This window comes from Sycon ciliatum, chromosome 1 (assembly GCF_964019385.1).
Source record: "Sycon ciliatum chromosome 1, ocSycCili1.1, whole genome shotgun sequence".
Lineage (NCBI taxonomy): Eukaryota > Metazoa > Porifera > Calcarea > Leucosolenida > Sycettidae > Sycon > Sycon ciliatum.
Genome location: NC_088643.1, coordinates 13,124,875 through 13,151,029, shown reverse-complemented (window position 1 = coordinate 13,151,029; position 26,155 = coordinate 13,124,875). Strand labels below are relative to the sequence as shown.

The following is a 26,155-nucleotide window of genomic DNA, read 5'->3' as shown; positions in this document are numbered from 1 at the left end:
TGTGTGTGTAATACTTCCGTGTGTGTGTGTGTGTGTGGCTGTGCGTGTGTGCGTGTGTGCAAGTGCGCGTACGTGCGTGTGTGTATGATTTCGGATACCTGCTGCTGGGCGTATGCAGTCAATGTATGGTGTACCTGAACCTCAACTTTTTTCCTCCCATTGAACAACATTCCGTGACCGTGCTGCCACCCTTATTTCACATTTGCTCTGCAGTGCTCCTGCTCATTTTTCTATTTCCGTATTTTTCTGTTTGGCGCGCATGAGCAGTGCTGAGGCCGAGACCCCTGGTCGGTTTAGCTGCTCTTGCCCCGCCGCCACTGCTTCGGCTGCCATAATAATAATAATAATAATAATAATAATAATAATAATAATAATAATAATAATAATAATAATAATAATAATACCACAGCACGCGTACAAAGGCCAAAGAACAATGCATGAGAATACACTGAAATTAAGCCAAGTCCGCTTCTGTCTCCAGTCAACAAAAAACTCATCCATAAACAATGTCTGATCTCCATTTCGACTTGTCTGCAGCAAGTGCTCGTGCTCCTTCTAGGTCGCTGGCATTCTTCAAAGGAATGTCGTGCCTACCAGGTCCTTCATGATGGTGGTAGGGAGAGTAGCCGCGGGACGGCCCCTTCGTCCACGTGACCCCGCTTGAAAATAGCAGGACATCGCAAGGCAAGGGGGGGACTGCTCACTCATCCTCAGCACATGGCCAGTGAGGCTACGGCGTCGCTTGGCAACAAGCTCCGACAGTGGCTGCGAGTTACATCTGGAATACAGATCATCATTCGTAATTCTGTCTGGATATCGCACTCCCACCAGGTTTCTGAGCTGTCGGCGGTGAAAACAGTCCAGTCGCTGAAAGACTGCCTGGGTTACTCCCCAAGTCTCACAGTTGTAAAGGAGGACAGGCAGCACAAGCGAGCTGTACAGCTTGAGCCTGGACCTTTCTGACACATGCTTGCGCCGCAGCCAGAGGCTGAACATACTACCGTATGCCTGGGATGCCAGCGAAATCCGCATGTCGATATATTCGCAACTTTCTTCAATTCGAAAACTACTGGGCACCTTTTCCGCAACCATGAGCAGAGAAGCGCCCTGGAGGAGACCATTGAAGTGTCCGTGATGCTCCGCTTCAACAAGAAGCGCGGAAACATTATATACCGGGAACTGCATCAAATCATCACGACAAGTGTACTTCTCGAAGTACATGTATGTGGCAGTGCGGAGCGATGCCACTATATGTACATGTACATGTATGTCATGAATGCTGTGTGAAGGTAAAGCAAAAAGGACAATGACTCATTCCAAGTCTGTTCATTTTCCTAAGCTAAGATGTTTTACTCCATGAACTCGTGCATTCGTAATGTACTTCAAAGTACTCATGCAGCTGTGCTCTGCCACAGCGTTGTCTATTTCCACTCCTTTTTGGGTTGTTTTTGGCATCATTATGCACAACTCGCTCATTTTGAGTTGCGATATTAGCAACTTTTGTTCCTTCTTAAGCTGGCCGTAAAGCCTAGTTCACATTCGACGGGACGCGACGTAAGGATCGACAGGAAGCGACGGGATCGTCTGACGGCGTCCAATGTAAACACCAGGAACGGGAACGCAACCGTACTGCCGTACAGATCGGGATGCGATGGGAAGAGTTGGATCGATCCAACTTTTCATACCGTAGACGGGCGTAGACGCAAGCGTACAAAACGGCTGCAATTCGAGTATGAACAGGAGACGGCGTCGTGCGCCGACTACTCCCGATTCGTACTTGGACATTTTTAGCATTTCGAACACTGCGCTTGCCATGATAACTCACAGAATGGCTAGCACGACTTGAGTTGAATTTTAGAAACATAAGATCTCATGTCACTCATTGTATTTAGGGACAGTTCAGAAGCGTGACAGACGAACTATTCTATCATTTCCTGGGGCTATTATTTGACCTTTGCAAGGGCGTCTGCAAGTCCAATAGGTGCGTCTACGACTAAAACCAAAATTGCTCCGAAATATCACAATACTGCTTTTCATAACTGCTGCGGTAATAATAATTAACATCTTTTTAAAGTATCAACAAAATTCCTCTCTTAACGTAGTGCGTGGATTTGCATCCACCTGCCACCATTTTACTGGATTATTCTCAAAAAGGAGTCGACAATGCCCTTTATTCTGTGTCTGCATCCTCTGTTCAATCTGAGCAATGCTGTCATGTGCCCCTTAGCAGGTACATGTACGTCTTGTTATTGTATTTCTATTTCTGTTGTCGTTGCTCTTTTTATTTTTATTTTTATTTTCATTTTCCAAGTCCATTCACCACGTGCGAATTTGTGGGCGGTTTACCACCGCTGACATTGACGCGTAAGTGCATAATAATAATAATTATTATTATTTGAATGCCACAACTTTCAGGGCTAATTTTTTTGGTCTTCATGAAAAACTGGTATTGTGAACTTGATTCCGCTTCTTTCAAGGAGAAATAATTGAAAAGAAGTCCCGAAAAACGAGAAATTAGGTCCGAAACGACCGAAAGTCACCCCGTCACGGACCGTGCCTTATGACTCGCGCCGTTCGACGTTGAACGTCGCAACGACTGCTGCATGTCGTGTCGTACGAATCGTGCAGGATTTTACAGCTCACCCTACGCCCTCCCGACGACCTCTTACATCCCGTACCGTCGGCGTCGGCTGTGTGTTTTCAGATGACCAGACACCTAGAGGACTGGTCTGAGGTGTTTCAAGGATAGGTCTATTCTGTTGTTCCCCAGCTATGGGGGTGTTATTGTCCCTATGTTTTTTTGGCAAAAATTCAATGATTTTTCACTATTATATAAAAGGCGTAAAATTCCAGCTGATAATGCTTCAAAAATCCTGAAAGTGGCTATGGAGGGGCCTACAATACTGTCTCCTTTGGGAAATGTCCACAACATATGACCAGTGAGAGGCCGAGGTAGCCCAGAATGTGATTTGGCAAAACGCATATTTCAGCAGACCGGACTTTAGACTTGTTTGAGTAGTGGAGAATCGAGACAATAACATGGTCCATGTTATGGTCATTATCTGCTCTTCAAGGCCATAGGAATTAGGAAGGCTCTACAAAAATAGATTTTTATGTCTACCATCTCGTTTCTCCATGAGAAACAAAATTTGTGACGGATTTTGCATATTCAACTTGAAAGTCAGATTCAGCATTGTTGCCAAAATGAGTTTATCGACTTCATTCAAGCTTCAGTTTGACTATGTAGGGCGAGAAGCATTTGCTATAGACCAATCCCAGACAATACCACACGCCACAGTCACTACTGAATTGTGTTATTCACATCTTTGTTGTATATTGTCCCGTGCACCCCCCTAGTTGGGGGGCCGAGCACGCCCCTGCGTACTGGCATACATGATTGCACTACATTTAGCTAATAGTCATTATTATACCCAGCTCATATTAACCCCCACTAATTCCTGTGGTCTATAACTGGTGAATATAGGGACCTTTCGCACCCCGCTGACGGATACGAAACGAATGCTGATTCGTCACCTGGGTTCGAGGATTCGTCAGAGTCCCTGCGGAGAACTCGTTTTCACGAATGGAGGCCTCTTCATTCGTGGCACGCTCCGAATCCGTCAGGTACACATTTATTTGGATAGGTACACATGTTTTGCAAGGTACACATTTTTCCCTTGATTCCATGATCCATGCACGTGTGCGTGTAAAAACCCGTACGCCAAGCTACCGGCGCCCGCGGCCGTATTCGTAGTTGCCATGCACATTTGCATGACGACTTGCGAAACCTGAAATCTGTTTTCAACGAAACGATTACGAGCCGAATCAAACTTTCGTTTCGCATTCGTTTCGTAGCAAATGCGAAAGGTCCCTTATATCTCCATATTTACCACTTTAACTTGGGGTATATACTTTGCTATATTACCCACTTAGAGGTTGTAACTTTTCAACTTTCAAGGGACTTAGAAATTTTCTCTCCAATTGAAAAAGAAAAAATTGAAGAGAAGAAAGAAGTTTCAGCAGGAATCGAACCTGCAACCATAAGATTCCCAAGCACCTATCTTGACCACCCAGCCACCAGGGTGTTGATGCAGATGTTGGTTGAAAGAAAGGTCTTAGGTCTGGAACACGCAATACTACCTACACATAATAGTATACTATTGTATACTGGGATACTAAAATAGCTATTTCGGACCAGTGTTTCAGGCCAAAAACGAAGCTAGGTATAAATAGAATAAACACCTCTGTCTTGTGTTTATGGGAATATAAACACTGTCTATAAAAACCTCGGCTACGCCTCGGTTTTTATAGCAGTATTTATATTCCCATAAACACTACGACATCGGTGTTTATTCTATACATACACACACCTTATCACATCAGCTCACGAATATAATATCAGGCAAAACTGCAACAATGAGAGCATAAAGTTTGATTACGAGATGGCGAAGAGAACATACATATATCTGCTATCGCGTGATCGCATCAACAAACGTTTCCCACTCGTCATTAATTTTTCGTCTTGTTACTTCAACGTTCTTGTGTCCGCTTATCAAACTCTTGTCTCCATGCTGCTCATATTTTCCTTGCCATGCGTCTATTGCTTGGATTTTCTGCCTACGACATCGTTCCACAGACGCCAGTTGCAACGGAACTCGTCCGACTGACGGTATTCCTGGGACCCACGAGGCTCAGGCAGTGAACGACTGAAAGCTTCGTCATGACAGCCTTCATCTCAGAGAACGGACGAGGAGCGCTCCTTTGCTGCTGGGGTGGAAACGTTTACGATTATTGATTGACGCATCTAGCTGCTGCAGCATGTGCAGCGTACATACATGTACGTAGTATGAACTTTTTTTTCTCCCGAAATTTCTGAAAACCTACGCGGGCGATGACGAGAAACATAGATAAAACAAAGTGTGGCCTTATGGACAAAATGCGTTCAGAAATGCCTTTTATGGATGAATTTGGAAAGGTTGAGGCGCTTGCTACATTTCCCCCCCCCCCCCCCGGATATCCGGATGAACACTATCGCTACGGTTGCTGGGGACACACCCCAGCCAATGCAGCCATACTATTCCGCATGTGTTTTGATTTGCACCTTATACCCAGCTCATATTAACCTCCACTAATTTCTGTGATCTATAACTGGTGAATATATCTCCATATTCACCACTTTAACTTGGGGTATATACTTTGCAATAATTATTACCCACTTAGAGGTTGTAACTTTTCAACTTTCAAGGGACTTAGAAATTTTCTCTCCAATTGAAAAAGAAAAAAATTGAAGAGAAGAAAGAAGTTTCAGCAGGAATCGAACCTGCACCCATAAGATTCCCAAGCACCCCTCTTGACCACCCAGCCACCAGGGTGTTGATGCAGATGTTGGTTGAAAGATGGGTCTTAGGTCTGGAACACGCAATGTTTTTTTTTTTTTTTTTTTTTTTTTTTTTTTAATGTTTATTTGAATTCGGATAGCTCAACAGTACAGAAGTACAACTACAAAGAGTACCGAATAGAAGGCCCCGAGAACGGGAAACCAAAAAAAAAACAAAAAAAAAAAACAAAAACAGCAACATCAAGTTACTGATTATGCACATTGCTTGAAAGCAAATCACAACAATGATTAAGAGTTAAGCTGTCTTTTAGCCAAATAGCCAATTTGACGCGGAAATCTGCGATAGTAGTGCAGGACTTCAGGTCGTCTGGTAAATAATTCCAAACAAGAGCCGATTTACTTGAAAAGGACAGAAAGCCAGACATAGATCTATAGCGATTGATACTCATGTTATGAGTTGTAGAGCCGCGAGTAGTTCGGGTAGACGTACAGATGGGAAAGAGGGACTGCAAGCAAACAGCCGGCTTAATACAGTAACAGTGGAAAATGAATACAAGGAACAAAAATACTGATCGATATTGGAAAGAGGAAACATTGAGGTGGTGAAGAAGTGGCGTGATATTAGCTTGGGGTGATGCACCACAAGCAACTCGTACAGCGCGCCGGTGGAGTGAGGCTAGCTTGTTTCTATTTTTAGCGGATATAAACGAAAGGTATACAGGGAGAGCATATTCTAGATCAGGCTGAATAACACCGACAACGAAAGTACGGCGGGCAAACAGGTTCATCTGGCGGAAAGATCGACGCAGTACACCGATCTTCCGTGAGGCTTTCCGGACGACATTGTTAATGTGTTGGTCAAAAGATAGCTTATTGTCAACAACGACTCCTAAGCATCTGGTGCTTTCCACTTCCCCTAGCGTAACATTTGACAAGGTGATTTGCAGTTGTTGCCTTTGTTGTTGTTGCTGACTCCCTGTGGCACGTTTGGGATGGATTTGCATGACAACGGTTTTGTCGGTATTTATCTGCATACCAATGGAGCCAAGGTGGTTGTTTAGTATCTCCAGTGCCGATGACAACTTGGCTTCGGAACGCGCCTTCGACGGATCACTAGAGTAGACTGTCTTGTCATCTGCGAACATCAGTAATTTTGAACCCGCTGTCTCCGCAAGCCGGGGAAGGTCCCTCAGGTAGACATTAAAGAGGGTAGGGCCTAAAATACTTCCCTGAGGAACTCCTCGAGACACTGCAAGACTTGAGGACTGGCTGGCTGGCGTGACGACACGCTGAGATCTCCCGGCGAGGTACGACGCAAACCAACGCAGGGCGCTTGCATGAACACCCATGCCATGGAGCATGTTACCTACACATAATAGTATACTATAGTATACTGGGATACTAAAATAGCTATTTCGGACCAGTATTTCAGGCCAAAAACGAAGCTAGCTATAAATAGAATAAACACCTCTGTCTTGTGTTTATGGGAATATAAACACTGTCTTTAAAAACCTCGGCTACGCCTCGGTTTTTATAGCAGTGTTTATATTCCCATAAACACTACGACATCGGTGTTTATTCTATACATCAACATGATAGCCGTGAAGCCAATGAATATTCCAAGGTTGTAATTTTACTGAAATGATCTACACTTTCTGCTTATGTCGAGCATATTTTGGCATATTTTGGCATAATCTTTTTGCATATCTTGCTAAGCCTTTGGCATATTATGGACGTTTTCCCTGATATGCGACGAGCATTATATTATGCTCTTTTTTAGCATATTTCGTCGAGGCCTATCATGGTGGAAGGAGAGGTGGAGCTACGGGAGAGACGAGCTGATTTTTCGCAGGGTTAGGGTGACATCGGTTGGACGAGTATGATGATTACGAAGACAGTTGAGCATGATAATTTTCAAAGGTAACTCAAACTAATTTGGCAATGAAAAAATCTTTTTACAAAAGAAATCAACTAATGCATAGAACGAGTCATGCTTTCTCTTTCCATGTTGATCTCTAGCATGCATGGTCATCTTGGTATGGGGATATTCATGTATTTTGTTGTACTAATGGCCACTTGCAAGTACGAAAAGGCACAAGTTTCCTAACTTTGTGGCTCCATACCTACAACAAAGTGAGTATGTATCCCTGCGTGCCAAAGCATAATATGAGGATTTCGCGAGCATAATGCGAGAATCCATGAAAGCATAATTCCATGATTTCGCGAGCATAATCCGCCAGAGCCTAGTGATGTCCTATCTAGGACATCACCAGGACTGTAAAGGCCATGCTGCCACCAACCAAGCCCCCTGCCGTAGCTAGCATGTGCACAGGGCAAAAACGTCAGACGCACCATGCCTTTCAGCTGAAGTGGACACCCCCTCGCACAGCCCCCGACTACCTCCTGCGATCCTTCCCCTTCTTCGCCATCACACCCTGGAACAACCTGCCTGCGGACCTCCTGCTTCACGAGCCTCATTCAAGACGCCTCCAAACCTTCAAGGTCAACGTATGTAAGGATCTAATCCGAAAGAGATGGCTGTGGTCCACACAGTACCTGTGACGATGATATTGAGACCCATTTAGTATTTACCTCTCTACGAGTACTTGCTTGTTATGATTATTGTTCTCTTTCTTCCTTTTCCCTTCTGGTTTAGTCATTACACGTATTTATATTATTTGGTGCAATACTAGCGCCCCTTTCTCGCACTAAATTATTATTTTTGCTACCTGACCATGCACCCCCCCCCTTTTTTTCGATGCCAGGTTGCAACGCTAACGCCCTCGAAGATAACTAGTAGTACTACCAAGAGCAAAATAATCCTCGGGTTATGTACTCTTGATAGTACAGACAGGACACCGTGCACCACCTACACTGTATTTACAGGTATTTACAGGTATTTACAGCCATTTTATGACATTAGACTGCATTAAAATTTTACTGCCATATAACAAAATAAAAAATAAAAAATATAAACAATGTAGCACCTCCACGACTAGGCATATTATGCGGATAATGCCGGCAGAAAAATTGGCATAATTCGGTACTTTTTCTGGTAAGTTTCATGAATGTTTTGGTATGTGGATAAAGAAATGGGGCAGAATTCGAGGAATTGCCCGCCATAAGGTTTGTATGGTTCTGCCAATTTCACTGCTTTTCGAGCAGAATCTGCCACCTTTTCGAGCATTATCCGCACACCCCTATCCACGACCACGAAAGTACGAGATGGTAAAAAAAATTTCACGGTTCGCGTGAGACTCGGCTGGAAGCCGGGTTTTCCGCATCCGTAGGAACGCCACCACCCTTCAAGGATCAAGGCGCAGATGCAGCTCCTAAAGCGGTGGGAGGTGAGTAGATCAGCTCACCAGCAAGTGGTCAAAGACCGAAAATCCCATTCACTGCATCCATGTTTTCCTCGTGCCAGGCCACGAGTTCCCAATTAACTGTGGGTCGCAGCACGGCTGGAAAAAATCCTTCCGCTTCCAAGCAGGGCTTGAACCTGGTACCCTCTGTTTCTCAATCATGGTCTTGGACCATCCCACTATGCCTGCCTGCGAGATGGTAGTATACATGTAAAAATGTATCTGCTATATTGCCAGTACAGCACTGGTCCTTGGCTTGGAGTGGGACGCAGGTTTTTGCTCGAACTGATCAGATACCAGCACATAATATGCACCGGTACTTGATTGAGCACAAACTCATGTAGGTCTACTTAAGTCTACAGGGTACGGACTGTACTTGCAAAAAACATCCAACACAACCAGGCAACACTACAGACTTCAGAGAGGGCCAACACAAACGCTACAAGTAAGGCCTCACTTGCTCACACACCAGCAGCCGTAGTCCTCTGTACTTGCCGAGCAAAGTAGACTGATGATCTTCCACTGTGCAGCCTTATACAAAATATATGTACGTAAAAAGGAACTTGGAAGTGAGACCCGCGACACGTTGGGGGAACGGAACTATAAATTTGCTGAGAAAGCTCAGCTATTGATGGCGGCCTCTGCGGCGGTCATGGAGGAGGACCAAGCCATGGCTGGTTCGAAATGTGCTTCGTGTGATCAACCACCACGGGACGGTAGGCTTATTCGATGTCTGCACACGCTGTGTGCGCTGTGTGTTGAACCACATATCAAAGACGACAACACCATTCATTGTCCGAAGTGCGCGGAGATCACACCCTCTCCGGGTCCTAGGCGATCTCAGTTGCAATCGCTACCCAGAGCTCCAATGGAGAACAGTGCTGCTGCTAGTGCCGACTCTTCATCCGGCACCAGATCTGCACGTGTTCTGTGTGAGGAATGTGATGAGGAAGAAGCAGCTACGTTCAAATGCCACGACTGCTCCATGTTCTACTGCACAGATCATGGCAAGGCTCACCTCAAGTCCAAATCCACCAAAAGTCACAGAACTGAGCGTATTTGTGAAGACCCAGCAACCAGCAGCAACATTTCGGAGCAGATATCTCAAACTAGCAGATGCTCGCTGCATCGTAATGCACGTTTTGAATGGTACTGCACGGAATGCAAGGAATTCCTGTGTGAAACATGCAGAGCAACCCACAGGAAAGCCCATGTTCAGAATTCCGACCAAGTGATGCCCATCGCTGATGCTGCACGTAATGCGCGCAGAGGATTGGAGAAGAGTGTATCGGAGCAAGGCACAAAACGCCTGAGCATAATCTGCACTGCTCAAACAGCAGCCAATGCGTCAACCGAGTTGCTTGGCGAAGCGTACCGTGCTTTGTCTGCAGATATCACTGAGGCGTTCGCGAAGTTGGAAAAGTTATCGAAAGAGCGCTGTGATGAGCTGCTGAGAGAAGCGCACACGAAGTACTGGAAGCAGTCTAGTGTGTTGGAACGTCGTGTCGAGAAGCTGAAAAGGAAGAGGACACGCCTTACACGAATGTATGGTTTGATTAGGTCCAGCACTGAAGACATCGATTTCCTGAGACTTCATCCTTGGCTACTGGGGAAAATGTCTGAAGAGAACAAGGATTCTGAGACGACACAGCCGTTAACTGGTCTTGAAATGCCGATGTTCAAGTCGAATCGCCTGGACGCTGCAGTCGAGGTTTTGCGGAAGATTCCAAGCATAGAAGCAGCTGATGCGGACCCTGAAGACTTTCAGGCTACCTCCAATGCTATGAATTACAAGTTCAGCCTTGGCCAATGTCACCCACAGCTGGTGCTAACGAACGACGATCGCACTGTCTACTGTAAGGACAAGGCCTCTAGAGGTGCGTGTGTCGAGCCGTTTATTCAAGTTGGAACAGTAGCAACGGCAAAGTTCCGTTTTCACCAGTCAGCCTACACAAACTCAGTGGGTGTTTGCGATCCGCTAGAGTACAAACGTAATGCACTAGAAAAGCAAAAGTGTGAGGTTATGAATCCTAATACTGTGAACTTCTCGGCGGGAGAGATTGTCACGGTGACAGCGGATCGCCAGAGGCATATCCTGTACTTCCAAAAGGAATCTGCACCTGGTGAGAAATGGGTTGCTGAGAGCCATCTTTGCAAGGAAGGAGTTCTTGCATTCTATGGATGCATTCATCGTGACCAGTGGTCTACCTCTATCAGTTCGACGCTTACAGTCCTGCCACAGTGAAGTTCGATATTACCCATTACTGAAAGAGTGTCAACTGGTATGGCAAGAGTTGGTAATTGTGCAAGGTCCTATTCTCCTGTATAATTGTTTCCACACACAATGGCGCGCATCCTTTCCCCGGCTGGTGTGTACCCTGTACACATAGCTTCCCACATTCGCGCATAACACCTTATGTTCCGTTGGCCTGGGTAGCTGCTTATGTACCCATATTTGCCATAGCTGGCCAGACCCTTTATTTTAAAACTATCTGTCTTTCTCTCTCTGCCTCTCTCCGTCTCTTTCTCTCTCTTTCTCTCTCTCTTTCTCTTTCTCTCTCTGTCTCTCTGTCTGTATGTCTCTCTCTCTCTCTCTCTCTCTCTCTCTCTCTCTCTCTCTCTCTCTCTCTCTCTCTCTCTCTCTCTCTCTGCCTCTCTCTCTCTCTCTCTCTCTCTCTCATATCTCTCTCTCTCTCCCTCTCTCTTGTTCTCTCGTTCTCTCTATCTCTCTCTTCCCTCGTCACAAATGTCGTCCACAACCTTCGTCCTTGGCTTGATGTGAGTGAGGAGCAATGGGGTTCAGAAGACCCAACAATTGGTATGCTGTGTTATTGCACCTGTGCCACCAAGCATAGCGTGTGCATGCATGCAATTATCACTCGCCATTTGGATGCGTACATACCCATACTGAGTTATCATGTCTAAGAGTGGAGTCATTCGGTTCGTTAGAGTACTCAATGCTCACAGGATTCGGTGAAACCATACATGTACCCTCATACCTCGGTTATCCGGACACCGAAGTTACTGGCACTTTGGTTTACTGTGCACCCTTTGGGCGAGTTTTAGTGGAAATATTACTACTCTTGTGTAATTCAATAACCTATAAGGAGTAGGGTCCAGCGGATAATGCCGGCATTATATTCGCCATTATACGACTATCCGATCATCAGAGCATTATGGAGCATTAGAAAGGAACAAATCGAGCATTATGTGAGGTTCGAGCGGCATAACGAGTTTCATAGCGGATACTATCGGGAAATCCCAGGTTTTTGGCAACAAGCGGCTACAATCATGATCATGAGATGTTGTCTGATGATTGGTTTTTGCCATGAAACTCTGAGTAACAACGAAACAGCCCTATTTTACTCATTTTGTGTTCCTCTTGCGTGGACTACTGCGCTCAGCCCATTCCGGGCATTTGAGCACTATGCATTGTACCGGCGCATGACTTTGTGATTGGGTACAGACACGTAACGTTATAACACCTTTAGCACTAACGCTACATAACTATTGCTACATAAAAACGTTATGATTGTAGCGATGTGGTCGGGTAAATGTATACAAGCCATTTGTGAAGCATGCCCAACCGAGGCCGAGGCAGCTCAAGTGACACAAATCCGGAGGAATTATTTACGAGGTTTCTTTTACTTTTAGAATAATGGAGAGCTATGGAGGAGACATTCGCGAAGTGAATATCAAACAGACAAAGAAGAGTTTTCTAGTTGTGCCAGATGCTCTGGCGATAGCATCTCTAGCGATACTGAAGTAGACACTGATGCATTGCTAAATTTGGACCAGGATGAAGGAGCGGCAGCACAGAAAGAGCTCGTTCCAAAAGAACTGCCTTTGCCGAGTCCAGCTCAGGAGGCTCGAAAAGAACTAGAATTTCTCATGGACTCAGTACCAAGTCGATTGCTCAGCAGCGCCTGTCTTACTTTCCTGATGAAGCGCGTACAGTTAGTTGTGGACGGTTGTAATGCCAGGCCTACAGTCAAATGCTATAATAAAGGAAGAGTATTGTGGCAAGCCATACGTCTACACACCATCTCAAGGAGAAGATGAGAGCACAAGCAAAGGATGTAGAGTGGCATAATAACTTCTGACCACGTGTTTTCAGGATTTCCGCAAATGGGAGGGCTCTCCGGCATCTGAGATCGGATCTCAGGAGCTGGCCTCACGTCTCGTGTTTCAGATGAAGACATTATTCACAGAGTGGATGCAGTGACAGCTTGTCTGCAGGCAGGAATACTATTTGCCAAGATTAAGTTCATCCCAACAATGAATGACTACCTGCAACAATGGTTTCATCTCTCACTACATGGATAATTAGGGGAGGGATTTGATACACCGACTATTCTGCCACAAGCCTGCATCAAAGTTGGAATGGAGAGCAATCAATGGAGAATGGAGAAGTGTTAAGAAGTAGTGGAGCTCGTCAGAGATAAGGTGGCAACTTCAGATGCAGATCGACGATATGCATAATTTCACTGCACTCGCGGAAGTCCCTGCTTTTTAACAGTGATCGGGAGTGGATGAAGAAAGACGGAAGAGGACTTTTCGACGTGACCATGGGCTGCTTCGACGGTGCAGAAGTCTGCGAACTGGTCGGCACATATGCCCTGTCAAAGCTATCGGAGGAGTTCGACAGCGCAGACATCGGATTGTACCGCGATGATGGACTAGCGGTGATCAGAGATGCGACGGGCAGTACAGCAGACCGCGCCAGAAAAACCATATGCCAGATTTTCACGAATCTCGGTTTGAAACTGACCATCAGCGCTGGCATGAAGACGGTAGATTTCCTGGATGTGACACTGGATTTGTCAACAGGGAAATACCAACCATACTGGAAGCCGAACAACAAGCCCGTCTATGTCCACCAACTTTCCATTCACCCACCGGCCATCATCCAACAATTGCCAAAGACAATCAGCAGACGACTTAAAGACATATAAAGTGACCGACACATATTTGAGGAATCGGCACCAGCGTACAACGATACCCTCAGAGAGAGTGGATACGTGGAACGAGTCGAGTACATGGAAGAGAGGAAGGAGGAGACAGGACGAAGAAAGAAAAATAGGCGGCGCAACATCACTTGGTACAACCCACCCTTTAGCAAGAACGTGGCCACAGACATCGCACACAAATTCCTCCGACTCCTCGACACACACTTCCCTCACGGCTGCCGATTGTGTCAGATATTTAACCGCAACACCGTCAAAGTTAGCTATTCATGTATGCCGAATATGTCCGCAATAGTCAAATCCCACAACAACCATGTTCAAAGGAAGAGACAAACACAGGACAAGATCGTCCACGCCAAACGATGCAACTGCCGAGACAAAAGCACCTGCCCAATGGACGGCGACTGCCAAGTACGATGCATTGTGTACAAGGCAACAGTCCAGCACACCGGAAGAGAGCAGTGGCACGAGTACCTCGGCCTAACGGAACCACCCTTTAAACAGAGATACAACAATCACATGAGCACGACGAGGCATGAGAGGATGGAAAAAAGCACGGAGCTGTCCAAGTGCATATGGAAGCTCAAGCGGAAGAACACTTCGCACTCTGTCAAATGGGCCGTCGTCACCAAGGCCCAGGCCTATTCGAACGCGACCAAGCGGTGTCCCCTATGCCTGGCTGAGAAACTGGAGATCCTGGAAGCAGACAAAACGGTCAACATCAACAAAAGGTCGGAGTTGGTGTTGAAATGCAGACACGAGAACAAGTATTACCTGTCCAGATTCTCACCATCAGTTACATGAGTTTTTCAGCATGGCGCAACCTGCACCAGGTTTGGCGCCATGGTGCTTTCTCTCTCCCTCTTCACTCCTGCTGTGGTCTTGCGCTACTGTCGCTATCGCTTTTGATGACTCGGTAACACTGCCCTGTTATCGCTTCTATTCTCACCTATATCCGTTAACTCTCACAAAACAACTCAATACCATTGTCCCAATGCCACGTCTTCACTTCGCACATATGCACTAACTTCCACGCTAGCATCAAATATCTAGGCCTGCTCGTAGAGAATTCGATAGTGAATGCTGCTGTCTGATGATCGCTCCGATGCGTGACACTTTAAGTTACAGCTAACACAGCCTTTCGCCTCTGTTGTGTGTGTAATCTAAAATGCAAATATTCATCAGTTCGAGGAAAAGTTGCAAACGGGAAAAGTCTAAAATAAACATTGCCTTTCACCACCAGGACCTGAGCCAGGGACCCTAGCTTGGCCAGCGATACTCTAACCACTAAGCTATGGTGTAGTCGTCATCCAAGCAGCGACCGCTCAACACTTCCTTCAGACTTCTAACACGCTCCAGCTTTCAGGCTTATTTCGCGCTTTCGGGCTTTTCATCACCCACAACAAATTAAAGACCATGTGCGGATTGCACGGTGCACGGAGATTCAGAACTTTCAAGTTTGACGCACATTGTCATTGTAGGTGGTATGATGTTTCGGTACGATGTGATGATAAGCGATACTTCAGTCTAATTTTGGAAGGATTGGGAGAACTTCAAATTCAAAGGATCAGTCGGGGAAGTGAACTGCCTGAAAAGAGAAAAAAAACCCGACGCACTAGAACTCGAACTCTTTGGAGTGCAAAACTTGTCAGTGCCTTCTAGGTTCAGCCTGGTCCCATAGCTCAGTGGTTAGAGCATTGCTCATGACAAGCAAGGTCCCGAGTTCGATTCCTGGTGCGTCTGGCGTTTTGTTCTCTTTTCAGGCAGTTCACTTCCCCGACTGATACTTCAGTTAAAGTTTGCAATAGCATCAACCGATAATTGTAGAGTAGTGTACGAGCGTGGATGCACAGTGGCAATCGAATCAAACCAATAAGACACACAGGAAGAGGTATACAGGTTCGACCTGACCGCGAAGGTAGATCAGCAGAAGTAAACGAAAATTTAATGCTGGATGACCATTCACAAAATGGTAGATCACACGCGAATGCAAAGGCACACGGAAGCTGTGCACAATACTTTGCGACAATGCAGCCTGTTTGGCATGCTACTGCTGTACAATGTACAATGTAAATAGCAGGGCATCAGCTCAAGTGCGGTTCAATTATAACGCTATTATCACGATGTAGATGATTAGATGATACCCAAATGTTATTACCAACGCCATCAGCCTCAAGCTCATTGCTCACCTGTACATCTATCGGTTGCACTACCTGTATAATATAAAGGTCCCAATACTAGTATACGGCAATACAGTAGTCGTAATCATGGGTCCCTGAAGGTCATCTCAAATCGTCCCTACCTTCTACAAGTATTGACACTATGTATAATACATACATGTACATGTACATGTATGCGCGTAAAAGCGAAATTTGATGTGGAGCTGGCAACATGGTAACCATGTACATGAGAACTCTGCATGGCAGAGATGAGAGCAAAGGCCACAGGCACAGTGCATAGATTATACATTCTAGCATTTTGCCGATGTTTCTAAAGGTGTTGATAATCATAGACAATGCATATTGTGGTGTCACCTTGCAGAAGCTATAGTTTTTATGGCGCTGCACAAAAGCAATGTTGATAATTCTCATTGTATATTAGGACTAATAGAATATTGGTATAAGTTGCATGGACATTGCAAATTTTCTCGTGTCTTTTATAAATTTTTCAAATGGGCTAAATTTGATAGCCATAACAGTAGACGATAGAACTCTTGTGATAACTCTGGAAAACTTGATTTCTTTGAAGATAGCATGATAAAAGTGTGAACCGAGGTATGATGGACCCTACATATCGTGTTTCTGATGGAGACAGTGGAAGCTCGAGTCGAAGCAGGAGGGTCCATACTGTACACAGGGGATTACTCGTACTCTTGATGATAGAAGGTTGAGTGATTTGATTTGGAGCCCCATGCAGTGTAAGGTGCTCTGCCTCCGATGATTTCTATCAACGATGTGTCGTGGTGCGTTAAGTCAAGTTCCATGCTCTCCGTCCTGTAGTTGAAGGCACCATAGCTACGTTGCGGTAGGCGCTGCGTTCGTGGCCAAGTCGTGGCTAGAAAAGCAGGAGCAACACTTTGTTGGAGATTCAACGTGAATATTGGCCGGCAGCCGCGAGGTGGAACTGGCACCAAATATTCCATCAATCGTTTCTCTCCTCGTGCTATGGTTTATTATTCTTGCACTTCCCAATGGTCCATTTCTGGTTTTAGGTCAAAAGGAAGCTTAGCCATCACGAGGCACGATTCATCTGCCTGTTGTTGTAAGGTGGTGTGGGCCAATGTCAAGGCCTTGAAATGCACTGGTACTACTAGTAGTAGAAAGCTGCTGGGGTATTCAAAAGGTCTACCTACTACTAGTACTAGTAGAAGTTTAGCCCATGGTTTTATGCCGCTTTAGATGTAGAGAGAGGTGATCGGAACGGGAGAATGTCTGCTCGCACTGCTTGCACTTGAATGGCCGCTCACCGGTGTGCTTCCGATAGTGTCGGGTTAGCTCGTCGGAGCGGGCGAACCGCCAGCCACAGTCCGCCCACGTACATTGGTAGGGCTTCTCGCCGGTGTGCGTGCGCCGGTGTGCCTTCAGATGCGACGATTTCGTGTACTTCTTCAGACAGCCAGGGTAGTCGCAGGCGTGAGTACGACGTGGGGAGTCCGCACTCAACGTGTTGTGCCCACCGCCTCCGCCGGACGGGGGTGAGCTCTCCTGAGCAGGTGTATCAACGGACGGGGGCTGGGACGGTTGACCATTCGGGCTGGAGTCCGAAGACCCTTGGTCGACGCCCTGTGTGGTACCCGTGGGCGACCGGGGAGGCGTCACAACGGCGGAAAACGCCGACGAAGCGCTACTGGTATTGAGCGGGAATAGAGAGGCTGCTGAGGCGAATGCAGACGTGTGCGGAGAGCATATTGACTGTGTACCCGTCACAGCCTGCAGAGGTAACAGGCCGGGCATGCCGGGACTAGCAATGGGAGGACTGGGCAACCAGGTGCCGTCCGATGAATACATCGGGGGCAAATGAAAGGCTGAAACGCTCGGACTGCTCATGTTAGTTTCGTCATCGTATGCTTCGCCGCACCAGGGCAGCCCCGGGAGCACTGCTTCGGGTACCACGATCTCCTCCAGTAACTTCTGCAGGTGAATATGGGATGAGGAGAACATTACGTCATCGACAGGGCTGCTCCTATCCACGTCTGGTATTAGCTCAGGAGGTGAATCGTCGGCGCTGAGAAACGATTCCGTGCTAGTGCTGCCGTCGGACGAGCTCAAGCACTGGTCCACGATGGTCAGATACTTCTCCATGAAGTTGGCGCTTTGCCGCCGGAACTCAACCTCCTCGTCATGCATGGGGTCCTCTTCAGGCGAGCTGCAGTCCGACTGTGCTAAGTACCGCTCCATCTGCGAAGGTTGCTGCGCACACACAATATACACACACACACACACACATCACTGATCAGTTTAACCATTTTCCCACGAACGATCCCACGCGAGAAAAGTTTTTTTTTACTGAATCTTTTCGATTTTACTCGCCTGAAATAGAACAAAAGAGTACCATAAGGAGGAGGAAACGTGACATGACCAAAACGCTCACATGCCCCTCTACCCAATCATACCCAGACATTTGTACTTCTTATGGTGGATCAAACGAAGTTACTTCTTCGTCCAGTGGCTCAAAAAGTTCTAGCATTTGCCAAACTTGGCATCGATGACTGAATAGTTCCTCTCATCAGTCATCTTGTTCATGGACGGGTTCAAGTCGTTCACTTGATCACGTGTCAGCAACACGCCAGGTCGCCAGGATGACACTCTCGAGTGAGAAATTTTCATCAGAAGTTCAAAAATGGCTTCAGATTGTAACGCTCAACACACCCAGATACACACCTCTCAGACGGTATTCCATTCAAAAGAACTGCTCAACGATCCACCATAATTCAGCGTTACATGACCTTGTAGGGGCTGATGGGTATCACATAGACGTATACAGTTATTATACACACGTAACATTGTTCTGTACCTACTCCTGGCGTTCCCATACTACTGTATAAGTACAATTTTTACGTTAGGAAGCAACTTTCGCTATATTCGTTAGCGGGCACGAAATAACTAACGTTTGTACCAAACTAAAGTTTTTTTCTGAACGTTGGGGGTGACAGACCTCGACCAAAAACGAAATGTAGTACGTAGCAAGCCTGCTGGTGGATTGAAACAACGAAAGATTTCGTGAACGAAAATTTGTGCTTATACCTCTATACTATAATTATTATAGTATAGAGGATACTGGTTGCAACCGAAATCCGATCCCAGCACGGGGCACTCACATTGCAAACGCCTCACAAGCGTTATTATAAACAAATGGATACCACAAGAATCGTTGCTGCACTCGAGGACGAAAACCAGGGGTCGGATTTCAGTTGCCATCAAATGTACTGTAGTAGTACAGTGTCATGTACGATCGTCCTGAGCACAGAGGACTCGAGGAGGGCGGGCATGTCATATCTGATAATTATCATTCGTGATGGCGATCCACCCACTGGTGCACCATCTCATTTTTTTCTTCATTTTTTATCGTTTTTAAGGATTCTCCAAAGGCTTTCGCCTATCGAGGGGGTTTCCAAACTTTCCATAATACCAAATACCAAATCTGTAAAAGAAGTGATGATCAATAGGTAAGCAAAGAAATAGTATAGAGGAGAGCTCTGCGCTTGAACATTATGATTGTAAGCGTGCAGAACTGGGATAATACATGATGGAAAGTGTGCCATCATCATCACCATCATAATTGTTGATTGCTCCAGACCGGCTGGTTATAGCCAGGAACATGGCAGCCAAGCATCACTTGCAGCACCAGTGCTCCCTGTCCACTGATCGTGGTGCGATACCTCACAACGGCAGCGTGTACAATTATTGTATGCCCGATGAGGTGCCCAACTATGAAGTCGCCTCGACACAAGTCGCAGACCGTAATGCTGGCTGGCGATTTGTAGCCTGTCAGAAAGGCGTGTAGTCGTGGAATGGTTGTGCTGGAGGTGCTGAACTGACCAAGGCAGGACTTGATGACATTCACAAACTTCCTCCTTCATCCCTCTGCACGGCGTAGGTGGTTAATCCGTCCTAGTAAGTATTGCCGGGGTGTGAGAGGTGCCGTTCACCACCATGTGAAGTGCTGGCAGCCGGCGGGAGAACAGCGCAGGCTGCAGCGCGACGGAAAGCCTTGTTCACATCGGTATGTGGATGGGTTGACCAGGAAGCGCCACGCATCTGCAGTACGAGCAGAGCTGCTCCTGTCGCTGCCAGGCAGATACCGTTCAGCACCGACCAGGCACGGAAGGAGCAGAACCTTGCGTAAACTCGTCCACATCGTCCGTCTCTGCTCAGGTCACTCGCGTAGGCATACAGCGCTGCCTCCACGCGTCAGGAAGCGGCGACGGGAAGTTCAAGTCTACACTGGACGCGTCTAATTCACTCTGCAAACGCATTCACTCAACGCCGTGTCGAGATATCGATGATAATGATGACGGTACTTGCTCTTAAAACGTTATCCATGTAGCACCTTCTAGTGGTAGAAACTTTCAAAGTAACCCGAGGCAACGCAGATGATGGTGACGGTTTGAATTTTGGTTAGCACATACAGTAGTCATTATGCGGCAGTTGCAGATGTAATAGTTTGAGAGTCACGCGTAGACTAGCGCGAATGCTGGCAGATCTAGAAGTATGCACGGTGTATACTGTGTAATTCTGCCATAAGTCTGCATGTACGTGTGCAGGTACAGTGTAGTAGATCGGTGGATTGTTCTGACTTCTGCGTCGTAACCAACACCGCCAGTAGAGAGCATGGCGGGCGGAAGAGGCCATGATCCATAGCCAATTACTCCGCCACAATGCTACTACTAATAATACAAATAACAATGCTCTCCCGCTTTCTGCATTCCACCATATCACATCATCAGCTAGGACGCAGCCCAGTGAAGTAGTTACGTCGCTCTGTAGTAGTGTAGCGTAAGCAATCTGACACGCGTGTGTCGAACTATGAACTGATGAAGATGGACGGGATCTAGGATTGCCCTGAGCAGGAAGGGTATGACATTATCACGGAGTGACATCCACTCCTGGAACGCATCTCACCTATAGGCTCGTAAGCAGGGATTTGTCGGAGAATACGGGCATTTGTGAAAGACACTGTTTGAAAGCTGCCAACCCCTCACGTGAACATTATCACCAGTAATACAGTGTTACCTCTATTATGCTTTTGGATAGTCTGTCATTCAGAGTACGAGTCACTGCACCTGAAATTCACCTTGATTTGTAGTCAGGTGCTGTTTAACATCCAGCCTACTCAGATGGTGAAGCAAGGAAACAAATTGTAACATGGAAACTGTGGGCACATGTTTTGCGTTCCTTGTCAGTTTTGTGCTAGATTGTGCACGTCTGACTGTTCAAAATCTGGTTTACTCGATCGCATAACAAACTTGTGCCCACAATTTCCATGTTACACATTTTTTATCATTCATTGCATTTTTCTTGAGCCGGGTTTGTGTTCTGTTGTGGTAACGAAAGTAATCTGGCATTCCAGCAACTAATGTTGCTGTTGTTGATGATACAGTCAAACCTCATTAGGACGAACATCAAGGGACCGATGATATTTGTTCGCAATAACGGGAGTTCTTCTTATCCATAATGTCTTACCCAGTGAATACACAGGGTTTTATCCAATACAGTTACGAATACTAGTTCTTCTTAGGCAAACATTTGTCTTATCAGTGTTCTTCCTAACCACGTTTTACTGTACTTTATTTTGTATGACAGACCAAACCTGTGTGTAGATCACTCTCCGCGACACCAGGCAGACGGGTAGCAGTACTAGTAGATCGACCATTCCCTACTCGAAATACAACCAGGGAGTAGTATTCGTCTAGGGATTGAGTTGAATCTGTTACGCAACCTTGATACATCCGCCTAGAGTTTCTTTGGGTTAGGCAATTTCAAATTTTCATTTTGATTTCATCGCCGAGTTTCATCCCTTGTGTCTTTGGTGTTCTTCCTTCTTTCCATGTCGTATTGTTTGAATAAATCCGTTTTTGACTAGTACATAATTATTATGGTATTGTACTACTCCCTGCCTATAATCCACAGTTCGGACATGAAGTTAACAACTACTTCAAAGTAAAATACGGACGATAAATATCTTGGATTAAAAGATGCCTGGAATGTTCATGCCTCACTGTCTACCCACGTAACCAGATCATATACTTTGCCTCAACAACCGAGATAAATGTCTTCCTCGCCATGTACATGTAGATCTACATGTACTGTATGAGCCGCTGAAGAAAACATTTCCAGGCTGCAATCACAATGAATGTGATTTCATCCAGATGTACATGTACATCCTTCCACTCATTCCATCGATCATCAGGTGATGGAATCCTCATCAACAAAAGCAAAATCGTTCAATGTTTGATGAGCCATGACGAAAACACGACCCCCCCCCCCCCCACACACACACACAGAATGGTTTCCGGACTTTTGGAACTCCTGCTGCAGCGTGGATTGCTGGGACTTCGATGACTGATTTCTCGTGAGGAATAAGCCTTCGACACAGTCTTTGTACGATGCTGGTTACCGGCGTGTGACTGCACACATGAACACTCACGCAGAGGAACGGAAGGATCTTCACCAAAGTTCACTGGACTGCATCATGCAAGATTGCAATAGCATCCCTTGGGAGAAGGCTATCCGGGCATCTCAGAGGTTTTGCTCATCAAACCCTCACCATTCCACCTGTGCGTTTCGATGACTTCCCGGGCTGCGATTGACGTGTTAGGGCCTGTCGCCATCCATAAACCCAGATACCTTGTACCAACGGCTAGAGTTCAGCGCAGATTGCAGTTCAAAAGTTGCAGAGATAGGCAAAGAAAAGTTTATGTTCTTCTACACACTGGGGAACAACGTGTTGACTCTGCATATAGGAACGTAGTCAACTTACGAATACCGTACTCGAATTGATCATCAACCTTTTGTCTTTTTCAGCCTTGAACAAGCCAGCAATGAGAGCTGGAGCGACATGAGAGCTGAACCAGCGTTTGTTGACGGTAGAGTAGAGGCTTACAAACAGTGAATTACCAGAACAGGTAAATGCACAGAACGAGCCAGAAATAGGATGTATTGAGTAATTCTGTGCACGCGCAGCTCATTCCTGGCTAGATTGTACAGTCTACCGACATGGTGATTCTAGCCTGCTACTCATACGATCGCCAGCAGTCAATTGCTGCATGTTCTGAGCTGAAGCTCGTGAGCGCAGACCTACATAATATCCTCAGCGGATAACATGCGTACAGTACTCGAAGTAGTCGTTATGTAGTAGTCAGACCTTGTCCTAAATTGGACATCACGACTGACACTCATCGCTCGCGTGTGTTTCTTTTGCTGCTCCCCAGTCCGGTGCGGCTTCACGGCTTCCGCATCGCACCTACATGTATCAGTGCGATCATGCATGGCCCAGTTGATGATTATTGGTCATTGCTTTCTATAACAAACCTGGCTGCCCTGAAGGACACCTCTTTACTCGACCTTTTGCCATTTCCTAAAGTGCATGGCAGCACAAGTACTTGAAGGGTCGTTTTAAACAGCTTGTCAAATCTGCATATTGGTGGGTAAGGCGCAAAGCAAGCTAAGTTAAACTTACTTGTAAAAAGGCCGATTGACTAACTACAATTATGTAAGTATTGTGCCTGGAAAGTTGAAACTATCCTTCCGTGACCATAACCTGCAGGCTGCAGCACACGTGATTTGCCTGCATATCTGGCACACCTGTTTTCCACTAGATCAGCGCAAGAACGTGGATGTCGTGAACCAAGTGTTCCACTTTCATCACGTGCAATCAATCCCCTATTTTCAGGCAGAGCAGCTAGCTACAGAGATCAGACCACTCTCACGAATTAACATCGCGTCCTTGACTCACCAGTGAGATTGAGAGTTCTGAATACTAGTAACAAGAGTATCATTATAACTTAAGCCCAGAGGTTATACTCTTGCTACTAGTACTAGTAGGACCGTAATCATAAGCTATGTCGTGTACATGTCGAACAGGCACTGGTTAATTAATTAATCTCTATTGTTTTCGCTTGGGCCTACCTTAGTCACCTCGGTCGCATCATCCATCACGATTTCGTTGTTGGTCGCACTGGGCACCTCCACATCCATGCACTGTGATAGGTAGGGTGTGAAGGCGGTGTAATGGAGGCGGGCGCGACCAGCGAACACCGACGCAGGCGAGACCAGCGGCGGGCTGAGGAGAAAATCTACATCGGAACCATCCATAGTGCTACTGTCACCCCAAGCCAAGACCTTCCGCCAAGCGAGCACGCGCGTAGACTCCACGTCAGCACGAGCATAAACTCCTGGTCGGATGTTCTTAGTGTTTGTCCTGTGGATGTAGGAAAGCTATGCTGGAGAGGTGAGTTTGTGGCGGAGTGTGTACGCGACCGTCGTCTTCTACCTTACATTGGATCACACCCTGTGTTACAGCACTCCGCCTGCCAAGTCTCCCTAAGGACTCAAGTGCACTAAAGTGACGAGGAGTTGATTATATATCTCGGTCTCCCTCCTAAGTGCCCTCCGTCGGTCCGTGGGCCGCCGTACACGAGTGGGTAACGCGCGCGCAAGTGCGCGCGTGTGTGTGTGCGTGTGTGTATGTGAGAAGGACGAGTTTAACTCCGCACTGTGGTGTCCCAATCCAACCACCAGTCTCCCAATGGCCTCTACCCGTGAGGCCAGCACGCAGGTATGGTTCATGCGGCGTAGCTAGCCTGTTAGGCTGTAACTCACTTAGAACACATGCCATACCCGGCTCAGTCAAGTGTACTTACTGCCCATAATCCAAGTAAGTTACAGCCTCTCTCTCTGTGTGTACATGTATGTGCGTGTGTGTGTGTGTGTGTGTGTGTACATGTATGTGCGTGTGTGTGTGTGTGTGTGTGCGTGTGTGTGATGACAGAATTGGATAGCGAAAACAGGGCACCGTGACCAAACAAGGCGAATTTTATCGGCGCAAAGGGTCTCTGCGAGAACCTCGGCCAATCACAATCGTAGCACTACATGTAACAGTAGTCGAGAGACTGCAGAAGCGACATAGTATTCGCGTTCGGCAGACACCATGGACACCATACAACAATGCCTGCTTCAGTGTAGCTGCACGGTCTAACCCACCGAGCGTCGGCGCATGGTAATCCAGCCGATCGCTGAATCACTTGCCGGCCTACTCAAATCGAGCTCGGCTCGTGGCTGCAAACATTGCGCGCAGAACTGCTGAACGCCGACTAGCACCAGAAGACGGCCGTGTACAAGCCAGGCAATTTGACGTGTATAGTCCCACGAGGAATTCGTCCACGGCGCGTGGCTCGTCCAGAAACCAGCCGAAATAGATCAAAACAAGTCACTGGTAGTTGAGCCTTTCCATCTTATCTGCTTCCAGGCTGTCGTACACCTTTTTCAGTCGTGAACTACCCCGTGCTCGTTCGGCGTATCTCGACCGTCTGCCCACGCAAACACTGCAAAGTTACCTCCACTCGAAAACTCTGTGTGGGGCCGAGATACTAGTAGTCGATAGCAATACAATCATATACATGTATGCAGTTTTTCCATTACCGGTATGTGCTCCATGATGTCAAGGCCTAGCTTTGGTTGGCGTTACACAAGGTACACAATAATTATGTGGATGTCATTTGGCCCAGTACGTACATGTATGAAGACAGACAACGACTGGTGCAAACTCAGGACAATGGTGAATTGAGCCATAGACCCTCCCAAACTGTATCATGGTTATAATGGACTCTCTCTCTCTCTCTCTTTCTCTCTACCTCTCTCTCTCCTCTCTCTCTCTCTCTCTCTCTCTCTCTCTCTCTCTCTCTCTCTCTCTCTCTCTCTCTCTCTCTCTCTCTCTTCTTATAGCCCGGCCACTCCTTGGGCCACAGCCACATGTTTAGAAGATTGGGACATGAACCGAGTGGTTACCAACGATACGATCTTCGAAATCATGGTTGCCAGGAGGGAAGGGTGAGATAGAATGCGAGAGAGTAGGAGGCAGGATACAACAGTATCATGTACAACAATCTGCAGCGAGGAGGAGCCTTATGCACATCCGACTCACTTCCTGTCACTTTTCGATATCCGACACGCGCTCATCATCACAAGCAGAGGACGATAATTATTAATTTTCATCTGCTTCGTACAGTGTGCTTGATAATGTACCAGGACCAGCTTCAGCGCATGTTGACAGAGTGGTGTCAATGGGGTGGAAAGTGGTGCGCCGGAATACGGCCTGGTTGTATGGCATCGTGACAGGACTGATACTAACCATCCCCCTCCGGCACATCTGTTACACGATATCTTGCCATCGCTCGTATCCGTTCTCGGCTGCTTGCACAATACCTGATACCCAGTATTATGTACAAGAATGGCAGAATCTTCGCCCCATGGTACAGGCAGTACATAATG

The 26,155-nt window shown here is 46.6% G+C and overlaps 2 protein-coding genes across 2 annotated transcripts; one reads left to right on the top strand and one right to left on the bottom strand.

Moving 5' to 3' along the window:
* The first annotated feature begins 9,331 nt into the window (after positions 1–9,331).
* Positions 9,332–10,945, top strand: LOC135813139 (E3 ubiquitin-protein ligase TRIM56-like). The gene has a single exon (XM_065326382.1). It carries the CDS (start codon positions 9,332–9,334, stop codon positions 10,943–10,945), a length of 1,614 nt encoding a protein of 537 aa, XP_065182454.1.
* A 4,503-nt stretch (positions 10,946–15,448) lies between these two features.
* Positions 15,449–24,246, bottom strand: LOC135814055 (Krueppel-like factor 3). Its single transcript, XM_065327116.1, has 2 exons — positions 23,795–24,246; positions 15,449–18,076 (listed from the first exon to the last, which is right to left on the bottom strand). Exons 1-2 carry the CDS (start codon positions 23,978–23,980, stop codon positions 17,039–17,041), a joined length of 1,224 nt encoding a protein of 407 aa, XP_065183188.1. The 5' UTR covers positions 23,981–24,246; the 3' UTR covers positions 15,449–17,038.
* Between the last annotated feature and the right edge of the window lie 1,909 nt (positions 24,247–26,155).